Source organism: Diabrotica virgifera, chromosome 2 (assembly GCF_917563875.1).
Source record: "Diabrotica virgifera virgifera chromosome 2, PGI_DIABVI_V3a".
NCBI classification, from domain to species: Eukaryota; Metazoa; Arthropoda; class Insecta; order Coleoptera; family Chrysomelidae; genus Diabrotica; species Diabrotica virgifera.
In genome coordinates this window covers 87,367,487-87,388,906 of record NC_065444.1, presented here as the reverse complement: position 1 = coordinate 87,388,906, position 21,420 = coordinate 87,367,487, and the positions used below count along the sequence as shown (strand labels likewise).

The window sequence follows — 21,420 nt, the reverse complement described above, 5'->3', positions numbered from 1 at the left end:
TACAAATATACAAACGTGTTAAAAGTAATACATGTTCTTTCGATAGTACTAATTTTGATCATATTGATATCAAGTCGAATAGAGTATCGCAAACTAAAGTGTATTGTAAATGTAACTTTGTAACTTATCGGATTAAAAAAACCGAAAACCGGTTTTTCCAAAAACCGGTTTTTTTGGCCGGTTATAACCGCCAGGTTAAACCGTAAGCAAAAAAAACCGGTATAACCGAAAACCGGTGTTTTGTCAAAAACCGCCATCTCTACCCACTTCTCGAGTAGAACTTTTTGATATGTTGTTTATTAAACATTTCTTTATAAAATTACAAAAAGTTCTATCTTGTTTGATTTTTTCCGAAGTCAAAATCTATATGCACTCCCCTACAAGTATGTAAGATTGTGTTAGACAACGTGATAAATAAATAAAAATAAATTAAAAATAAAATTTTTAGAGAATGCCTTCGACCATTTTTGCAAAATTTTACTAAGGTTCTCCTGATATCAGAAACTACTTTTGGAGGAAACTGACTTTTATAATATCTTTTTTGTTTATCTTTTTTTATGTTGATTATATTGCACACTCTATTTTTAGGAATATTAAGTTCATTTGCCACTTAACGGTTTGTTTTATTGCGGCAATAATTTTTAGTTATCAACTCAGAAACTTTTGAATTTTAGTTCAGAGAAATAAGGAAAAAAAATATCGTGTTGGTGACACATCCCCCTCCAGGCTGAAACCAAATTTTTCGAGTAATATGGTCATCTATAATAATAACCTATATGTTTCCTGCAGCCGATTTTGATGATATACATAGTTATAAACAAATGAAGATCAAAAAACGGTAAATTTTCGCTTTTTTCGTCTCTTACTAAAAAATTGGGCATTTTAAACAAATTTGAGAGTAATAAACTCATAAACCGTATAAAAAACTTCAATATGGCGTTCGCTGAATATGTCTATCCTTATTGGTTACTTAGAAAATTGCCAAATAAATCATAAATTTTGAGTTTTTATAAATATTCATAACTTATGTAAAAATTAACTTAGAACCTTCTTATTACATGGAATGCTGAGACTTATGGTGCTTAAATTACACCCTAAATTCCAAAGCAATTGGTCAAATAGTTTAAAAGTTATTTAATTTGTTTTTCCAAAATTAATTTTTTTTGCAACGCTGTAAGTCAGAAAATGATGAAGTTACAGTAATATTTTGGATAGTTTATGAAAGAAGAAAATTTACATTATTAATTTAATTTAAAAAAAAACGACAAAAAGTAATTATAGATATTGCAAAATAATTTTGCAATAACATGTGAATTAAAAAAATGGGGGGGCTAACTTTGTCCCTAAATGTCCTAGAACAGTTGTTTTTCTTTCTAAATGTGTATAAAAATTCAGTCTTTCTAAATATGAAAAAATAATTTTTCTACGGGTAACGGTTAAAAAGTTATTCTAATTGTTTTTAAGTAAACAAAAAATGGACATGTTTTTGCAAAATAATTTTACACTGTTTAAAATTATTTTTTGTCATTTATTTTTAATTAAGGTAATAATATAAATGTTCTTCTTTCATAAACTGTCCGAAGTATTATTGTAACCTGATAATTTTCTGACTTATAGTGTTGCAAAAAAAATGAATTTGGGAAAAATAAATTAAATAACTTTTAAACTATTTGACCAATTGCTTTGAAATTTAAAATATAATTTAAGTACAAGAAGTCTCGACATTCCGCGTAATAAGAAGATTTTAAGTTAATTTTTACCTAAGTTACGAATATTTATAAAAACTCAATATTTATGATTTATTTTGCAATTTTCTAAGCAACCAATAAGGTTGGACATATTCAGCGAATGCCATATTGAAGTTTTTTATACGATTTATGAGTTTCTTACCCTCAAATTTGTTTAAAGTGCTTAACTTTTTGGTAATAGACGAAAAAAGCGATAATTTACCGTTTTTCGATCTTCATTTGTTTATAACTATGTATATCATCAAAATTAGCTGCAGGAAACATATAGGTTAATAATATAGATGTCCATACTACTCAAAAAATTTGGTTTCGGCCTGGAGGGGGATGTGTCACGAGAAAAACCTTATTTCTCTGGACTATTTGGCGAGATACCACCTACAATTAAATAATGTGAACTAAATAGTGGGACAGTATGATGACGTAACTGCTAAAAGCCAAACAAGATAAGAAAAGGAGGCTACAAAACAGTGCAGCCAGACACTCCAAAGAACGTTACTATCTTCTGCAGTTAATTTCTTGTCAACTTGAGTGAATCGATATACAGTGATGAGCGCGCTAATAACAGGCAAAATAACGCAAAAGATGAAAAATACATTGTAAAATAATGAGATATGAAACTAGTAGAGGTGTAAAATTATCGATAGAAACGTATAAATTTCATAAATATAATTACTAGTAGATTAGGCAAGGTTTGGACCGCTCTATGCATCGAGTTGTAATGCCAATATTAAGGATTGAGTGGTCTAGCAATCTTTGTCTGTCGCACGCGCGGGATCGCTTGGTTAAAAGAGATAGGTAGACCACCGATCGACTGCTTCCGCGTTACGCTTTTTTGCTCAGTATGCCTTGTCTGCCCTTAATATGTCTATGATAAATTTACATTACATTACATAGTTTCTCACCTTTAGACGTATCGGAGGAGTATGACAATTGTCACTGCGACAGGAGCATTTTATAAATTTCTTCTGTCACAGACGTCTAAACGTGGGAAACTGTGTAATGTAATGTAGACATTATAGGTTCCTATTGAAAATTTTACACCTCTACTAGTTTAATCCCGTTCTAATTCATAACGTATTACGTTTTCCATCTTTTGCGTTATTTTGCCGGTTATTAGCACGCTCATCACTGTATTATTTCAATTAAATTTTTATTGAAACAATATATCGATTCACTCAAGTTTCACTGTTTTTCCATATGTTTCGATCTTGTGAATCTTGTATCCAATTCCCATGACAACGTTTTAGATCATCGGTGTTGGTGGACGACCTCTGCTTCGGTAGGCCTCATCTCTTGGTCTCCATTCCAGTATCCGCTTTATCCATCCTATTATCTGTCATTCTAGCCACGTGACCTGCCCAGTTCAATTTTAGTGTTGCTACCCTTTCTACTGCATCAGTCTCTCCTGTTCTTTGTCATAGCTTTTGGTTTGGGATCTTGTCTCGCAGTGAAACTGTTCTTCAATTCTTCAAAGTTACTTCATACTGTCTATTTAGTTGCCATTGATTTCTACATATTTTGATGATCCTTATCACATTAACCAATTCAATTCTAACGGTTTTTGAAGAACATTCCACTTAGCCATTTTTTTGTTAATGTTAAATCGAGTACAAGTGTTTTGTTTATTTTTGTTTCATGACGCACTAGTTGGTCATGAGCACACCGAACCAAACTGTTGTGTTGGAATTATCCATGTTTATCTGTCCCAAGGACTTTGTAAATACAACTTCCTCTATCATTAGACCAGACAGAATGGCAAGTGAGGTATCGATAGAAATATTATAACCCAAGGATGATATTAAAGGTGAAAAATTTGGTCTAGTACTGCCAATTTTACATCTGCAACTCGAAGAATTGTTTTAAAGTTGCCAAAATATCACAAGCAATATATTATTCGACGAGCGTTAACGATAGTACATGTAATATACCAATTATCGCGTACTGAAAAGTTGAGCTTAAATATTTAGTTCCCGTTTTGATGGCATTTCTGGTTAAAAAGTTATGACCGGCAGTTTGGCAAGAATGACTCAAAATTAGTGAAAAATCATATGTCAATCGACTGAAAGTTACACGAAGAGTCCAAATATCGACTTCCAGTTCTACTTCCGATCAATTTGGGTGAAAACCTAGGACTTACGAAGTCCAATTAGTTGCTTATTTATTCGATGTAAAACTATTTACGTGAAAAAGCTCACGCTGGAAAGAAATATTGTGTTTTTCAGTAGAATATATTAGACAAACATATTTATGATCTAAATACAATTAAGAAAACAAACATGAAAGTAAACAACTATTATTTATGATATCTACTCTTCCAAGCAATTTCCCACACACAAACCTGGTGAATCGGAACACTTTGTCCAAGTTTACATTATCTAATTTCTTTCTGACAGTATATTTTAAAACGACACCCTTCCGGATTCATTCCTCACTTAAATTTTTTCAGGTAAATAATTTGGTAAGATGGCTGTTGATTCCTTTTTTGTGTTTTGTACACTAAGAAGAATTTTTTCAAGCACTCCTAAACGAGTCGAGGTGGCAAGGCGAGATGCATTATAAAAGTATTATATTAATAGTTTAATGATACGTATAACCAATTTTATATTGTACCGAACTTACAGTTAAAGAAAACGAGAGGTTCGTATTTTATATACGACTTTACTTATTTATTTATACAAGTTTACGTAACAAACTCTAGCTTATAACTAACTACTCCTAAAAATCGCGTCCTTATATAATAAATAGGTTATTCTGGAACCATCCAAGCTCATCTCTAGCCATTCGCTCGTCACGCCTACCTGGGGTACATTCTCGAACACACTTTACGCCTCCAGCATCGCCTCGATCCTTAAATGGCGCCTTTATAACACTCTCGAGTTGTGAACCGTTATACGGGAGTCCGTCAAGAGTTCTATTTCGTTACACTGCTACCCTCTTAATATATGAGCGTCCCGATCAGCAACTCTAGATGGAGGCCCAGGATGGCGGAATCTACAGCTCTGCATACACCCTTCAAGAAGAAATAACAGTCTACTGTTTTGAAGGGTACCGAAGGTTCGGGTTAATGCAACGCACCATAATTCGTACACCAGTTTCTCTGAAGACCACTTCAAGGGTGCTTTTCACAATTTTCCAATCCAGATTTCCTACTGCATGGTCTATTTTTGGTAAAGCCAAATTCATGATGTCATAATTACACACTATTTTTCAGATTAATTAAATCACGCCATAATATGTTTCTACGCCTGGTTTCTACGCTCAGCAACATATTTAGCACTTTTAATTATATTGGCCAATTATATTAGTCCTAGTTACTGGAAAATTGTCAAGGCCATAGTCCAAAAAAATAATAAGAAGAAAAAATAAGATTCAGGTTATATTATTAAAACGTAAACAATAATTGTATGTAGTAAATAAAATTATTTATTAAAATGCAGTACTGCAAGCAAAATACAATTAATTAAATTTACCTTTGTCCCGAAAGCCACTGCGCATCCGCTAGGAAAAATATTCTAATTCGGATTTTTTGCACAATATTACTCAAAACGGACCCCTGTTAACAAATTTGCATGTTGGCAGGACCAAAAGTTGGTAAAACATTTTTTAAAGGTTTTTTTTGTTTTTTTCCTAAAATTATTTTTTTTTGCACGAAACAAATTTTTTTTAGGTTTTTTGGATCATTCCAAACAGAAAAGGTCTTTAGTGACTTTTCTCTAAAGTTGATAGTTTTTGACATATAAGCGATTAAAAATTGAAAAACTGAGAAATCGGCCTTTTTAACCCTCAAAAACTATGTGAAAAACTGAAAATTTAAATGTTGCCAATGTAGGTAGATATTCTTTAAACATCGATTAATGAAATCCCGAAGAGTTTTTTGCAATACAATATCAAACACCCCTTTGTTTTTTAATTGCTAAACAAGCCTGCGCGACATTATTTTCCTCCGTTGCACGTGTATACAGTATGGTGCAAATGAAAGGAATAAATTCGTTATTTCGTAAACCGGTGACTTTAAGGAAAAATTCCAAAACAGGTCGGTTTTTATTTTTAAGTTATGATATTGTGGCATATATAGTATACTAGTGACGTCATCCATCTGGGCGTGATGACGTAATCGATGATTTTTTTAAATGAGAATACGGGTCGTGTGCTGGCTTATTTGAAAGGTTTTCAATTCTCTATTCAGTAATATAAATATGTACATAATTATCTATACAGGGTGTCCAAAATTTTTTTATTAAATTAAATCATTTGGCAAATTTACAAAAAAATTAAATTATTGGTATAAATAATTATGTAAATGTTTAAATTATGTAAATCGATTACGTCATCACGCCCAGATGGATGACGTCACTAGTATACCATATGTGTCACAATATCATAACTTAAAAATAAAAATCGACGTGTTTCGGGATTTTTCCTTAAAGTCCCCGGTTTACGAAATAACGAATTTAATCCTTTCATTTGTACCATACTGCATACACATGCAACGGTGGAAAATAGTGTCGGGCACGCTTGATTAGCAATTAAAAAACAAAGGAGTTTTGAATATTGTATTGCAAAAAACTCTTCGGAATTTCATCAATAGATGTTTAAAGAATATCTAGGTATGTTGGCAACATTCAAATTTTCATTTTTTCATATAGTTTTTGAGCGTTAAAAATGGCGGATTTCGCAATTTTTCAATTTTTAATCGCTTATATGTCAAAAACTATCAACTTTAGAGAAAAGTCATAAAACATCTTTTCTATTTGAAATGATCCAAAAAACCTAAAAAAAAATTGTTCCGTGCAAAAAAAAAATAATTTTATGATAAAAAAAATGTTTAAAAAATTGTTGACCAACTTTTGGTCCTGGCAACATGCAAATTTGTTAAAAGGGGTCCTTTTTGAGTAAGATTGTGCAAAAAATCCGAATTAGAATATTTTCCTAGCGGATGCGCAGTGGCTTTCTGGACTAAATAATTGCATATCATATCAATATTGTGGAGCAATATATAATTTTTCTTCTACAATGAGAGTAGGTATGAAATATACGTCAATTTGAATATTTCAATTGACAATATGAATTATTTAAGAAAGTTGCAATATTTTTCCGCTATTCGCGCATGATAGTTTCTCGTATCCCCTCCAAGTACCTGCACACCGCGAATTTACCATATACAGCAAATACCATCTTCTAATCGCAGTACTCTTCCAATTTTAGGCTGCTGATTTTTTAACTCGTCTAGACGGCCGGACCTTCTATTGAATACGGTCGAGATTCCTTTGGTCATCTCGAGGTCTTGGGCAACACAATGTGCTAAAGACACGTTTTCCGGAACAATAAACAGATCTTGCTGAACTTCTGTGGTAACGCCGAATCTAGCACTCTCTGCGTAATTTGACATAAATTCCTTAAAACTTGGCTGTGTGGCATCTTTCATCTCCTGTTGGAGGACTCGTGCTTCTTCTGTTTCATTTGAGCCAGCATATGGTGCAAGACGATTTATGTGAATAACTTTTGGTTTACCGTTTGGCAGCTTCTTAGTTCTGTATATTATGTCATTTGTTTTCTTCTTAACTTCATACAGAACTTCCCATTGTCTGTGCAGTTTAGGACACAAGCCTCGACGACGTAGTGGATTATAAAGTCAGACAAGATCACCTACTTCGAAGCTTTTATTCTTGTATCGAGAATCATATTGATCTTTCATCGTATCACTGGCTATTAGGATGTGTTGACGGGCAAGTTCATGAATGTTGTTCATTCGTAACTTCAGGCGGTCGACGTATTCTTCACCTACAACATGTTCCTCGGAAGGTCTGCAGCCAAACTCTAGGTCGCAGGGCAAACGAACTTCACAACCCAACATTAGGCATGTTGGTGTCTGACTTGTAGTTTCACTCATAGCCGAGCGGTAGGCCATTATGATGAATGTGATGGTCTCAATCTTGCTGATGTTCAGATACAACTTTGAACAAGTGCTTCCATCGTGCACCCATCGTTCGGTTCATCCTCTCGACCATTCCATCTGATTGAGGATGCAGTGGTATCGTTTTGGTCTTATTGACATCATTCAATTTACAAACGTTTTGGAAAAGGGCTGACTCAAAATTTCGTCCTTGGCCGGAGTGGATCTCCAAAAAAATACCAAATCGGCTGAAGAATTATTTAACAAATACCTCTGCAGCGGTAGCAGCTTGTTGATTTGGTAATGCATAAGCCTCGGTCCATTTCGTAAAATAATCCATGGCTAGCAGGATGTATTTATTTGCAGCATCGATTTCTGGAAATGGACCTGCAATGTTAATTGCTACTTTTTTTATAGGACTACCAACGTTGTACTGTCTCATGGGTGCTTTCTTTTTACCAACTGGATCATTACTGGATGCCCACAGCACCATCTTCTTACAGCACCTTTACAGTGCACCCAATAGAACCGTTCTCGAACCTTTTGTAGAGTCCTCGTAATACCAAAGTGTTGACTTGATGCACCGTCATGCAACTGACGCAATACTTCCGACATTTTACTTTTAGGTACAATCAACTGAAGCTAGATTCTGTACCATCATCACTCTCAAAGGTTCTGTACAGAAGATCATCTTTTAGTACCAGGCAATAACATTGGCTCCAGTAGGCCTTGACTTCTGGACTACATGCACTAATGTTCTGCCACCTAGGTCTCTCACCTCGACGCATCAAATCCAATACTCTCTTTATACATAGATCATATCCTTGGGCGTCTTGTAACTGTTGAGGCTGTCATTGCTCATTAACGACAGTGGTTCGTCTCACAGGGCAAAGTTGTTTCTCTACTTTTAGCCAGTGATTACAACTTTCACTGCATGGCCTTATCGAGGAAGCATCTGGATTTGAACGAACTCTTCCAGCCCTCTTCACACGTCTCTTCGGCCTCGTATCACGAATCACTCTCCGTACCATTTCCTCCAAACGTTCATCTTTTCTCTGATCACCTTTTTCCACGGTTAGTACTCGATTGTTTGGCTAGCTGCTTTGTATTCCAAGGCAATAGCAAGTGCTTCATCTAAAACTTTCGGTCTTTCTAGTCGTAATGCTTTCTGTAGATCACTCTCTTTCAACCCATTGACGAAGGTATCTACCGAAATTTCTTCTAAAACGCTGTCTGGCACCTCCGGATAAGCCAACTTCACCACACGAGCCACATCTTCTTCATATTCTTGCTTGATTCTCACTTGCTGGTTGACTTCTACTTCGCAGTTGTGCTTTGTGTACTTGTTGTAGATTGGCATCTCCATGGCGTTTAACTAGACTAGTGAACAAGGTCTGGTAACATTTTTCTTGGCCCTTAGGAACTGACCTTATTATATCTGCAGCATTACCTCGTAGAGCAGCAGTCAAGGAATCAGGCTTTTCTTGTTTGGTCCAATGATTGGCGGTCGCAATAGCTTCAAATTGTCTAAGGTATATGGACCAAGAAGACTTTCCATCAACAGGTGGTAATTTAAATCTCATATGATGCGACGTTTCGTCTCTCGATGTTTCATCTTTCGCTACAGGATCTAAAGCTACTGCATTAACTGATGGTTGCACTTTTGTATCAGTTATGATGCTCTCTAATTCTTTGATCTTCTCTTCTAGCATTTCTGTACTGTCGTTTTCACTTTTCTGTATCTTATCAAATGTTCTAGAAACTTTTTAGAATTTCTCGGTGTTCTATCTACAAACTGTATAATTACTTGAGAAACACTTTCAAATTTCTCGTTGCTTTTTATAGAAGTTTCATCAATCTTTTGAGAAACACTTCCGAATTTTCTAGAAGTTTCATCAATCATTTGAAAAACTGTTTCAAATTTCCCATTATTTTTGGTAGACGTTGTTGACGAAGTGGAACGTCTCTGGGTCATCTCCGTTATCCTGAGGACACCCTCGAGTCGTGTTTGCAGGGTTTTCTAGGCCCCACTGCTGTCTTCATCCCGTTTCTGTAACTGTTGCCGCAACTGTTTGATGGAAAGTTCGGCTAGCAGCATCTTTGGTCGGCACACACGTACTTTTCTTTTCTTCTTTCTCGAAACTCCTTATGCCCCTAAGGGGCATCGGAGGTTTTATTCATCCTCTATCCATATCTTCCATTTCTTGCGGTCCTTTGCTAACTCTTTTATTTGCTGATGTGTTTTTCCTTTTTCCTGTCCAATTTCTATAATCTGATCGATCCATCTTTTCCTTGGCCTCCCTTTCCTTCTTTTACCATATCTTTTTGATTCCATCACCTGCTTTGGTAGTCTTCCTTAGTACATTCTGTTAATGTGTCCATACCATTTTAATTTTCTTTTTTGGATCTTGGTTACTATTCGTTTGTGTTATGCGATGTCAATGAAGTTTTTATGATCCTCCGGTACATTTCAAAGGTCTCAAATTTATTTATGGTTGATGTTTTGGGGGTCCACGTCTCAACTTCATAGAGAAGATTCGACCAGACCTAGCATTCTGATAAACGTAGTCAAATTTCGAATTTTATTCGAGAATCATATTATGAAGACTTTCACACATTCTTTTAAAACCTAACAGGCGCTGCTCCTCTGCAGTCGGGAAAACATCAATACAATATATTTTATATTTTAATTTAATGCACACACACTACTTTTTCTTAGTGTAGTAAAATAAAATTTATATTTAGATACAGTTCTTGTTATTAATCCTATAAATCTTCGAAGCTTTTATCATTTAAATATTATAGTCGTAATAACATTATATTTGATGTTATTCTGAACAGGCAAAAAATAAGTAGTTAGACTTGAATCGTTTCATAATGGGCGAATTTTAAAATTACAATTAAGGAATATATTAGATTAGTCAGCCAGTCTAACTCTTTAATTTCAATCGTTCTTTTGTCTGGAGCAGATAGTACAGTGACAAGTGTTTGTGATGTTTAAGTTACATACCCCCATGAAGAATAAGTTTACGGTAACTATAGAGATGAAATTTATTTTATTTTGTATACAAGGTGATTGATTAGTGGGGTGAAGCTTCGTAGATACGTTATAGTAATAGATAGCGATAAAAGTTAATGACAAATGTAGCTTACTTTGAGCTTCACATTACAAAATTAGATAGAATATTACAGGGTGTTCGATAACATAGTGGCAAAGCAAACTTTAAATAAAACACCCTGTATTTTATTTTATATTTGAAATTTTTTTAACTTCTCCATTACAAAAATATAAACGTTTGATATGTTATACAGAATATTTACAAAGTTATAACCAATTTTATATGAATCGTAACAAGTTCAACTCCCTGTATAAATAAAAATAAGCACAACAGCAATGGTTTATTGATGCCATATTTTTTATTTTTTGTTAAAATTTTCATAAATGATTCATATTGCTATTTTTTTTATATTGAATACAGGGTGAGTCAAAACGCAAGTACATTATTTTGTCAGTAATTTTAAATGGAACGCCCTGTATTTTATATCACTATCTAAAAATACCATTACCGTACTTTAATTTGTACAACATTCCCTATGTCTAAATTTATTAGTTTTCGAGATATTTTCTTTTTCCTTGGACCAGTAGCGTGGCCACCCAGATTACCGGAATTTAATAAACTGAACCGATTTTTTTGGGTTACTTTAAGAACGAAGGTTATAAAATGCCTCCAACAAGAAGAGATGAGATGAAAAATAGAATACAAAGTGTATTTTGAAGTGTTAATTTACAAATGCTTCGTAGTGTAAGTAATATTCAATGACTGTTTTTAAGCATGCATAAATGTGTTAAGATGTCATTTTGAACAACTTATGTAATTAAAAATTTAAAATATTTTATTAAAAGTATGCTTCTATTTCAAGATAACTTAAAAATTATTACAAACACCAAAAATCTCAAACAGTAAAAGGCTTTGCTCTTATCATATTGCATTATTTCGCGAAACTTCATTCGACGATCTGGATCATTGTCATTGATGGCCTGAACATTATAAATGTCATACGAATTATATAGTGTTCAAGTTACATACGAAGATGAAGAATAAATTTACGGTAAATACTGATGATGTTTACTTCTTAGTATAAATCTAGAGATGGAATTATTTTATTTTGTATATAGTTAGTGGCAAAATTATGGAACAAATTATTTTTTTCCAGAATGTGAAATTTTGTAGACAAATCCTGAAACAGGTGGGATTTTTATTTTGAAATTATGATTTTGGGCATATTATACGAGTATTGTGATACTAGTGACGTTATCCATGTGGGCGTGATGTCGTAACTGATGATATTTTTTTAACGAGAATGGGAGTCTTGTGCTAGCTCATTTGAAAATTTTTCAATAATCTATTCAGTAGTTCATTAAATTGCGTAAATTTAATGAGTTCAGTAAATAAATTCAAATTCAGTAAATAGACGAACAAAAATTATTTACAAAACACAAGAGTTGTGTCTGTGAAAAGGCAACAAAGATCATGCATAGCATTGCTAGTCTAGCACAGAAGGAATATAGAATTTCGTTCCGACAGATGAGAATATACATAAGTACAATACTTGCATCCATTGTAGGGTACGGTTCAAGTGTATGGGTACATAGATTAATAAATAAAAAATGCAGAAAAATTAAATAGAGCTCAGAGAGGATTTCTTGTAGGAATAACGGGAGCATTTGGAACAACTGCAACACAGGCACTCACAGTTTTAACTGGAGTTTTGCCAATGCATTTAGAAACACAAAAAGAGCATGTAATTATTGGCTAAAAAAAGAAAAATATGAAAATATAATACAAATAATAGGATTAGATATAAGAAATAAGAGAGAAATAAAAGAAATAATAAATAGAAAAAGACAAAATGAATGGGAAAATTCAACAAAATCTAGACGTTTATACAATTTTATACCAATATTAGAAAACATTCCAAATTATTTTAATCCAAAACAAGGTTTAGTACACTTTTTAACAGGACATGGACCGTACCCAACATATTTGGAAAGATTTAACTTAAAAGATGATGCATATTGTGAATGTGGAGAACTAGGTACACCAGAACATATAGTGTTACATTGTGAAAATACTATAGAAAATGAAGAACATAGAGAAATGAGAAGAAGATTAGAAAGAATTGAAATAAGAGATATACTACAAAATGAAGAATATTTTGGAATATTAAACAATCTAACAGAAATAATATCTAAAAAACAACAAGAAATCTGTAATAATAGAAGAAGACAACAAATAATCCAACCCTGATGAAGTTGAGTAAGATAAAGTTAAAATAAATAAAATAAAATGTAAATTCAAAAATAGATATTTACAATTATAATAAAAATAATTCAATATAAAATAAATAAATAAAAATAATAATTCAATAAATAATTCATTAAATTAAAAAAAAAAGACTAATAACTCACTTCTGAAAATAGAGTCTATCTTTATAACTTAGAAGGGAGTTGATGGTTCCAAAAATATTTTAACACATGTATATTGTTTATTTAAATTTGTTAAATGTGATAAATAGATTATGGCAAATTAGTTAATAAATTGTAAAAATAGATTTAGTAGTTTAGTAAAAAATGTAAAAATATAACAACATATCTGTAATCCCATCAGGAAAAAACGACCTGGATTAGTCACTAGAGGCCAGGTCATATGTATAAACAATAAATAAATAAATAGTAATTCATTAAGATAATTATTTTTAAGGGGGACCAAAAGATATTTAATTTTTGAATTATATATACTGCTGGTAGAAAACAGAAAAAACGTTAAGCTAGACAATTAAATATTGTTTTGAGATTAAATTACATGTTAAAATTACTTCCTACTTACTTCTTAGTAGTCATTGAATCGATGACAACAATTTTCTTGATCGGTCTGGATCATTTCTGGAGTTATATTACGAAGTTCCAATATCATTCTATTTTTTTAAGCTTGTAAATTTTGTCTAAGCTTAATGTAAACTTTTGGTTTTAAATAACTACATAGGAAAAAATCAAGTGGTGTAAGGTCTGAAGATCTTGGGGAGAAGATTGAACATCAGTTTTTTTTTATTTACTGTTCCATGTAAACAGAAGTTTGCTTTATCAAAAAAAAAGGATTTTCGATTTTGACAACATCTTGCATTATTTCACGAAACTGCATTCGGCGATCTGAATCATCCTCATTAATTTCCTGAACATTATAAATGTCATACGAATGATATTTATCTTTTTAGAATACGTAGATACTCCTTATTGTGTGTCCTTAATGTGTGTTGCTGGGACACACAACACACACAGGGATACAGGGTATCCCAGACTTATTAGCCACGCTATATCTCTTAAACGAATAGAGATTTTCGAATAAGACAAAAAGTGATATATTCTAATTGTAATACACTTTAATATGGCGTACAAATAATCATCCCCTAAATATTCATCCCTTAGTTACAACCCCTAACTTTAATTTTTTGAATAGCCCTCTGTATATTTTTTTATAGTTTTGGATGTGGTCTTTTATCGTCTATTTAACACAGTTTTTGGAAATAAAATCGGTTCGTAAATAACCAAGAAACTCTCAGTTTATTTTTGTTAATTGTGTGTCCCAGACTAATTTATCCAGGCTATATTTCTTAAACGAATAGAGATTTTCGAATGGGATAAAAACTGATCTATTCCATTTGTAATACACTTTCATATAGCGTAGAAAAATTCATCCCCTAAATATTCATCCCTAACTTACAGGGTGATATTACAAAAAAAATAAAGTTAGTGGTTGTAACTAAGGGATGAATATTTAGGGGATAATTTTTTTCTACGCCATATTAAAGTGTATTACAAATGTAATAGCTCAGTTTTTGTCCCATTCGAAAATCTCTATTCGTTTAAGAAATATAGCCTGGATAAATTAGTCTGGGACACATAATTAACAAAACTAAACTGATATTTTCTTGGTTATTTACGAACCGATTTTATTTTCAAAAAATGTGTTAAATAGACGATAGAAGACCACATCCAAAACTATAATAAACTATACAGGGTGCTATTAAAAAAATTAAAGTTAGGGGTTGTAACTAAGGGATGAATATTTAGGGGATGATTTTTTTCTACGCCATATTATAGTGTATTACAAGTAGAATAGACCACTTTTTGGCCCATTCGAAAATTTCTATTCGTTTAAGAGATATAGCGTGGCAAAGTTTGTCTGGGACACCCTGTATTTCCTGTGTCAGGGACACAGGCAATATAACTATGTTTTGATCTATTACTCCTTCTGTACCGATCCTCTTAATCGTTCTCTTCTTTTACGTACCTGCACCGATTTACACCAAAATTTGGCAATAGGTTCTACGTACTCTCTACTTCAAAAATATCACCAGGAAAATATTCCTGTAGTTCAAAAACTTCAAAAATAACCCAATCCGTAGTGTGCTTTGACGCTTGGAGGTAATTTTTTTATTAAAAATGACACCAAGAATTAACCAGCAACTTCTTTCTATATATTTTTTTCTGAAAGTCAATAGTTTTTGATTTGTGCACAAGTAAAAATGTCAATGTTTTAATATTAAAAAAAAACTTTTTCAGGCAGTTTTTTGCGAATTTAAAAATAATGGTGAGTTTAGGGTGTCTGTGGCGCTAAAACAAGCACAGAAAGAGATTATTGAAAAATAATTCTTCTTGTCAAACGCCAAAATTTAAAGTTTTTTTTGTCATTTTGCCATTTTTTGTAGAAAACTCATAAAATCTTTTTCGTAGTGCTTGAATAAATCTTTATTTTTGTTTTATATAAGTAACAGTCTGTAGCACCAATCCTATGGCAGTTGTGGCAAAAAAGATTGATTCGTATTTTTTACTCTAAAAGTAGCTGGTTTAAAACGCTTAGTTTTGAAAAAAATCGAGTTTGACGTGAGATGAAAAGGTTTGTATTTTTAAAAAAATTCCATTTTTTTTTTCACATAAATCGAAAAGTATAATAAATGCGCAAAATTTTTTAGTGTAATAAATTTAGATTTATTCCGATCAAGAGTAAACTACCTTTATAGTTCATAACATTTAAATTATAATTATATAATTGCACATTGAAAGATAATTATTAATTCTATACTACTTTTCATAATAGCAATTTTCCATATTATGAATTAAAATACGTAAATAAACAAAGTTTTCGTTATGATAATGCTCGGATTTTCAGCTTGTTTACATTAATTTTTGTGATAAAATGATATACTCTTTGGGTAATTCGCAAAAACCATTTAAAACAGTCTATTTTTTAATGGACATTTTCAGTTGTAAATAAGTTGACAAGTATTGATTTACAGAAAAAATCTACAGCGTAAAATATGTTTAAAATAATTTAACATATTCATTTTTGGTAGGTATTTTTAATAACAAAAATTCTACCTCCACAAAGGGGTGTTATCCTTTGTGGGGGGGATGTAAAAGCACCCTTCGACAAAGAGCCAACTCTGAAGTAGAGAATATACCTATAGCCCAATTTTGGTGCAAATCGGTGCAGGCTCAGAAAATTATACAGCTACGCTGTATTTTATCTTCATTGACTGGACTATATTGGTCTCGCTTTTAGCATTCCTTTATAAAGACTATTAGGCGAGCGGGAGATACCCCTAAAATGACCAGGTACTGACCACGGAGAGTTGAATGGCTAATTTTATTCATATTTTATATTTTTGAAGGTGCTCAAAACGAAAATGAGGTTTATTTTAAATTTTATGTGGGGGAACATTGTCAAAATCGCAATTTTAACCTAAAAATAAAAAACAAAGAAATCACGTTTCTTGCGTTTACCTCGCTACAACCCTTTTAATATTTTTTTCTGAAATTTTTACAGTATATATTTTTAACCTTTCTTAAGAAAATGGTGCTTCCTTCAAGCTTTCAGTCTTATTATAATAAAAGTTATGAATTTTTTAAAGTGAAAGGTGCAGATGCCTGAATTGCAAAGTTTAATCGCAAAAGTTGAGCGACGAAGTTTGAAAGTTAGCTTTTTAATCACGTGTATGTTAAAGTATAGAATACAAAGAAGTTTTTTGGAAAGTTTTAGATCAAAATGTTTTATAGAACAAAAAATACTGCAACTTTTATTATCGGCATTAGAAATCCCCAATATAACGGTTATTTTTCGAGATAATGACCATAGGTGGTGAATGGCTATTTTTGGTCTTAGAATATGTTTCTGACGGCGCTGAAAACGAAAATGAAATTTATTTTAAATTTTAGGTGGGGGAATATTACCGAAATCGCAATTTTAGCATAAAAATAGAAAAAAGTGAAATCACAATTTTTTGCGTTTAACTCACTACAACTCGGGTCGATTTTAATATTTTTTCTAAGGTTTGTACATTATATGTTGCTCACTCTTTTGAAGACAACGGTATCTGTTTTAAGATTTTAGTTAATTCTAGTAAAAGTTATGAATTTTTTAAAGTACAATTTGCAGATTCGTGAATTGCAAAGTTTCATCGCAAAAGTTGAGAGGCAAAATTAAAAATTTATCTTATTAATCACGTTTATGTTAAAACATAGAGTACAAAGAAGTTTTCTGGAAAGTTTTAGTTACAAATGTTTATTAGAAAATAAATGGCGTAACTTTTAATATAGAGGTTATACATTCCCAAAATAACACTTATTTTTCGAGATACTGACCATGGGAGGTGAATGGCTAATTTTGGTCTTATTTTATGTTTTCGATGGTGCTGACAATGAAAAAGTGATTTATTTTGAATTTTATGTGAGGAAACATTGTCAAAATCGCAATTTTAACCTAAAAATGAAAAAAGTGAAATCACGAATTTTTACGTTTAACTCACTACAACTCTGTTCCATTTTAATATTTTTTTTTTCTAAAATTTCTTCAGCATATATTTCTCACCTTTGTAAAGTCTATGAAAGTAACCGTAGTCTTTCAGGTTTTTTTATAAAAGTTATTAATTTTTAAAAATAAAAGGTACAGATTCGTGAATTGCAGAGTTAAATCGCAAAAATTAAGCTTTTTTATATAACACCTGCACGATGTTTGCATACTGCTATCTGCTCACAAATGACCAATTATCAGTTATTTTCTGAGCTAATTTAATAACAACAAATACTTAAATCTAAGGGCATACCCTATGGCTTACTTTTATTATATCTATCAACTAATGCACTACAATTAACATGCAGTAACATCAAAGCACTAAGCTCTGCTTTTTACACTAAACTGTTACACATTTACACTAACTCAAATGGTTTTGTCCTCATGAGTCTTCTCTTTAGTTCAGTGTTGTCAAGAAGCTGGATTGCCTCGACATTCACATAACTATGCAGCCTCTGCTCGTGACTTGCTGCTGTTCTCTTGATTACTTGGGTCACAGTTTCCATACCCAGGTTCTGGTGGAGGTTGCTGTTACGGATATACCAAGGAGCATCAACAATGTTCCTAAGTACTTTGTTTTGAAATCTCTGGATAATATGTAAGTTACTAGCTTTGGTACAGCCCCAGTGTTGGCACCCATATACCCATACTGGCCTCAGTACTTGTTTGTAAATGGATAATTTATTATGAATGGATAATGTTGAATTTTTTCCAATCATCCAAAACAATTTCTTATACGCAAAAATTAAGTGACAAAATTAAAATTTTATCTATATGATTTCGTTCATGTTAAACCATAGAGTTCAAAGAAGTTTTATGTGGAGTTTTAGGTCTAGATGTGTTATAGAAAAAATATGGTGCAACTTTTAATTTTAAGAAAAACGTGGTTTAACTTTTTTTATTTTTAGAGCAAAATTGTGATTTTGACAATGTTCTCCCACCTAAAATTCAAAATAAACTTGATTTTCGTTTTCAGCACCATCAAAAACATAAAGTAAGACAAAAATTAGCCATTCACCACCAATGATCATTATCTCGAAAAATTTGCGTCATTTTGGGGATTTATAACGTAAATGTTAAACGCTGCACCATTTGTTTTCTATAAAACATTTTGATCCAAAACTTTTCAGAAAACTTCTTTGTACTCATGTTTTATTTTTGAATTTGATTTAAAATCTATATTTCAAATTTTGTCAGCCAAATCTTGCGAATAAACTTTGTAATTCACGAATCTGCACCTTGTACCTTTAAATATTCATAACTTTTACTATAATAAGAATAAAAGCTTAAAGCCGAAACCATTGTCTTCAGAAATGTGAGCGATATATAGTGTACAAAGTTTAGAAAACAATATTAAAACGGACCAGAGTTGTAATGAGCTAAACGTAAAAAAACGTGATTTAATTTTTTTTATTTTTAGGGTACAATTGCAATTTTGACAATATTCCCCCACCTATAATTTACAATAAATTTCATTTTCGTTTTTGTCACGGTCAAAAACATAATCTAAGACCAAAATTAGCCATTCACCACCCATGGTCAGTGTCTCGAAAATTAAGCGTTGTATTGGGGATTTCTAACGTCGACATTAAAAGTTGCACTATTTTTTTTTATAAAACATTTTGATCTAAAACTTACCAGAAAACTTTTGTACTCTCTACTTTAACATAAATGTGATTAGGAAGCTAAATTTTAAACTTCGTCACACAACTTTTGCGATTAAACTTTGCAATGCACAAATCCGCACCTTTTCCTTTGAAAAAGTCATCACCTTTATCAGGATAAGAATAAAAGCTTGAAACTGGTACCGTTGTCTTCAGAAATGTTAGAGCTATATACTGTAAAAATTTCAGAAAAAAATATTAAAATGGAACAGAGTTGTAGCGAGGTAAACACAAAAAAACGTGATTTAATTATTTTTTATTTTTAGATTAAAATTGCTATTTTGACAATGTTCCCCCACTTAAAATTGAAAATAAACTTCATTTTCGTTTTCAGCACCCTCGAAAATATAAAGTATGAATAAAATTAGCCATTCACCTCTCCGTGGTCAGTATCTCGAAAACTAAGGGCTTTTTTTTAGGGTGTCCCGCTCGTGTATATTGTGTACTTCTGCCATCAAAACTCTTCTATCGACCATTTTCAAATCGACTATAGTTAAAATCATAAATTTAAAACGGATCTAATTATAAATTTTATAATTAAAACAGGAATTTTAATGAACCAATAACAGAAAAAGCAAGAATTAAAAAAAATCAATAGCTGTCACTCACATGACGCAGCTTATTTTAGTTAAGTATAACAAATTGCAGTGAGGTTTTAGAATAAGTTTTTTTTGGTTATTAATGATAATCATTTTTAATCTGTTGCGACTTTTTAAATAATATATGCCAATCTACGACTTAGTGTTAGATCAGCTATTGTGACAAAGTCACAAAATAAAGAGAATTATATTCTATACAATTTTTGAAACTTCCAAAGAAACACCAACCAAACGAAGTACATAAAATATATAAATAATAACTTATATGCATTAAGTTCACTTAATTTTATTTAACTAGCGGGTTTTATTGATTGAATCTGTCTGTCGATAATTAAGTTTCATGTTAGCTAACATATTTTAATATTTCAATAATTTTTTTTTAATTTTGGACCCTGTCGGGGGGGGGGGGGGAATTTTCCCATTCTCCCCCTCGAAGACCCGCCACTGGTCTCACAAAAAATTTTAGGAAATTGTAATTGCAACAATTTCAGTCCTTACAATTTTTGTCGTTTTGTTGAAAAGTTGAAAATGGCGAAGATATTGAAGAAAAACAATTGCTATAAAATCAATTAGGTTTTACCAGATCTTAAATATTGATTTTATAAAAAAATTAAAGAGATCAAAATTGTACACAATGTAATTCTCTTTATTTTTGTACAGGTTTAAATTTGTCGTAAAACTAATAATAAACGAGATAATTCAATAAATAAATAATCATGCTCTAACTGTCACTATTTTTCCTCATAACTCGGAAAATATCGACCGCACGAAAAAAATTCTAATAAACGAAATTATGGAAAACCGCATTTTCAACAATTTCAGTTTGTACATTTTTTGTCGAAAAGTTGAACATGGCGGAAATATTGAGCAAAAACAATTCTCGTTTAAAATCAAGACGGCGGCTAAGGCAACGGTCAAATTCAGTCGAGATTTTAAATTTATACTACTATTGACCCCCCTAATGATTAGAAAAATAAAATTTGGGGCAGCTCGTAATGCAAGGTCAAATGCTATCCCGACTGGGCTAAAGGTCTAGCCGATTAAGATATTAAAAAATCTATCGTCAAAAAACGATGCTTTTTAGTTTTTTGACGATATCTTCGTTTCTAATCATTGTAGAAACTTCATTTTTCTTTTAGTTTGTAGGTTTTTTTATAGCTTGACTGCAGCATAGTATTTTTTCCAAAAATTTTGGTGCGAAATTAATTTTTGTTCGCTTTTGACATTATCAGACTAGCAGACTCGTAAAATAAGCTTAAAAAAATCAAAACGTGTTTTTTTTTTTGTTTTTTTTACGGTATGTTCGGTTCTAGTCTTAATTAATCGTTATTTTCTTGGTAATTTGGCATGGATTACCCCATATTTTATACCAATATCGAAAAGTATTACATACGAGTATTACCATTCTCAATTTTTATAAATATTTTCTGTGCTTAAAGGTATTAGTTTCTTAGATATTTTCTCTGATCTATTAAAGTTTGTTTTTAAGTATTTTGCAACCTATCAACAATAAACAAAAGTTGTGTCATTTACTTAAGGCAAGAAGGATTTTACCCACTGGTAAAATCAAAGTCCAATAATTATTATAAATTTATACAGGAAATAGAT

The 21,420-nt window shown here is 31.8% G+C and overlaps 1 protein-coding gene across 5 annotated transcripts in view; it reads left to right on the top strand.

Moving 5' to 3' along the window:
- LOC114327295 (protein peste-like) overlaps window positions 1–21,420 on the top strand; it is a 547,602-nt gene that overhangs the window by 329,163 nt on the left and 197,019 nt on the right. Inside the window, exon 1 of one of the 5 annotated variants that reach the window (XM_028275867.2) lies at window positions 10,524–10,673. The exons of the other annotated variants lie outside the window; for them this stretch is intronic. Coding sequence (XP_028131668.2) covers window positions 10,635–10,673 — 39 coding nt within the window. The 5' untranslated portion in view covers window positions 10,524–10,634. Of the gene's footprint in view, window positions 1–10,523; window positions 10,674–21,420 lie in introns of those variants that run through there. 5 annotated transcript variants of the gene reach the window in all.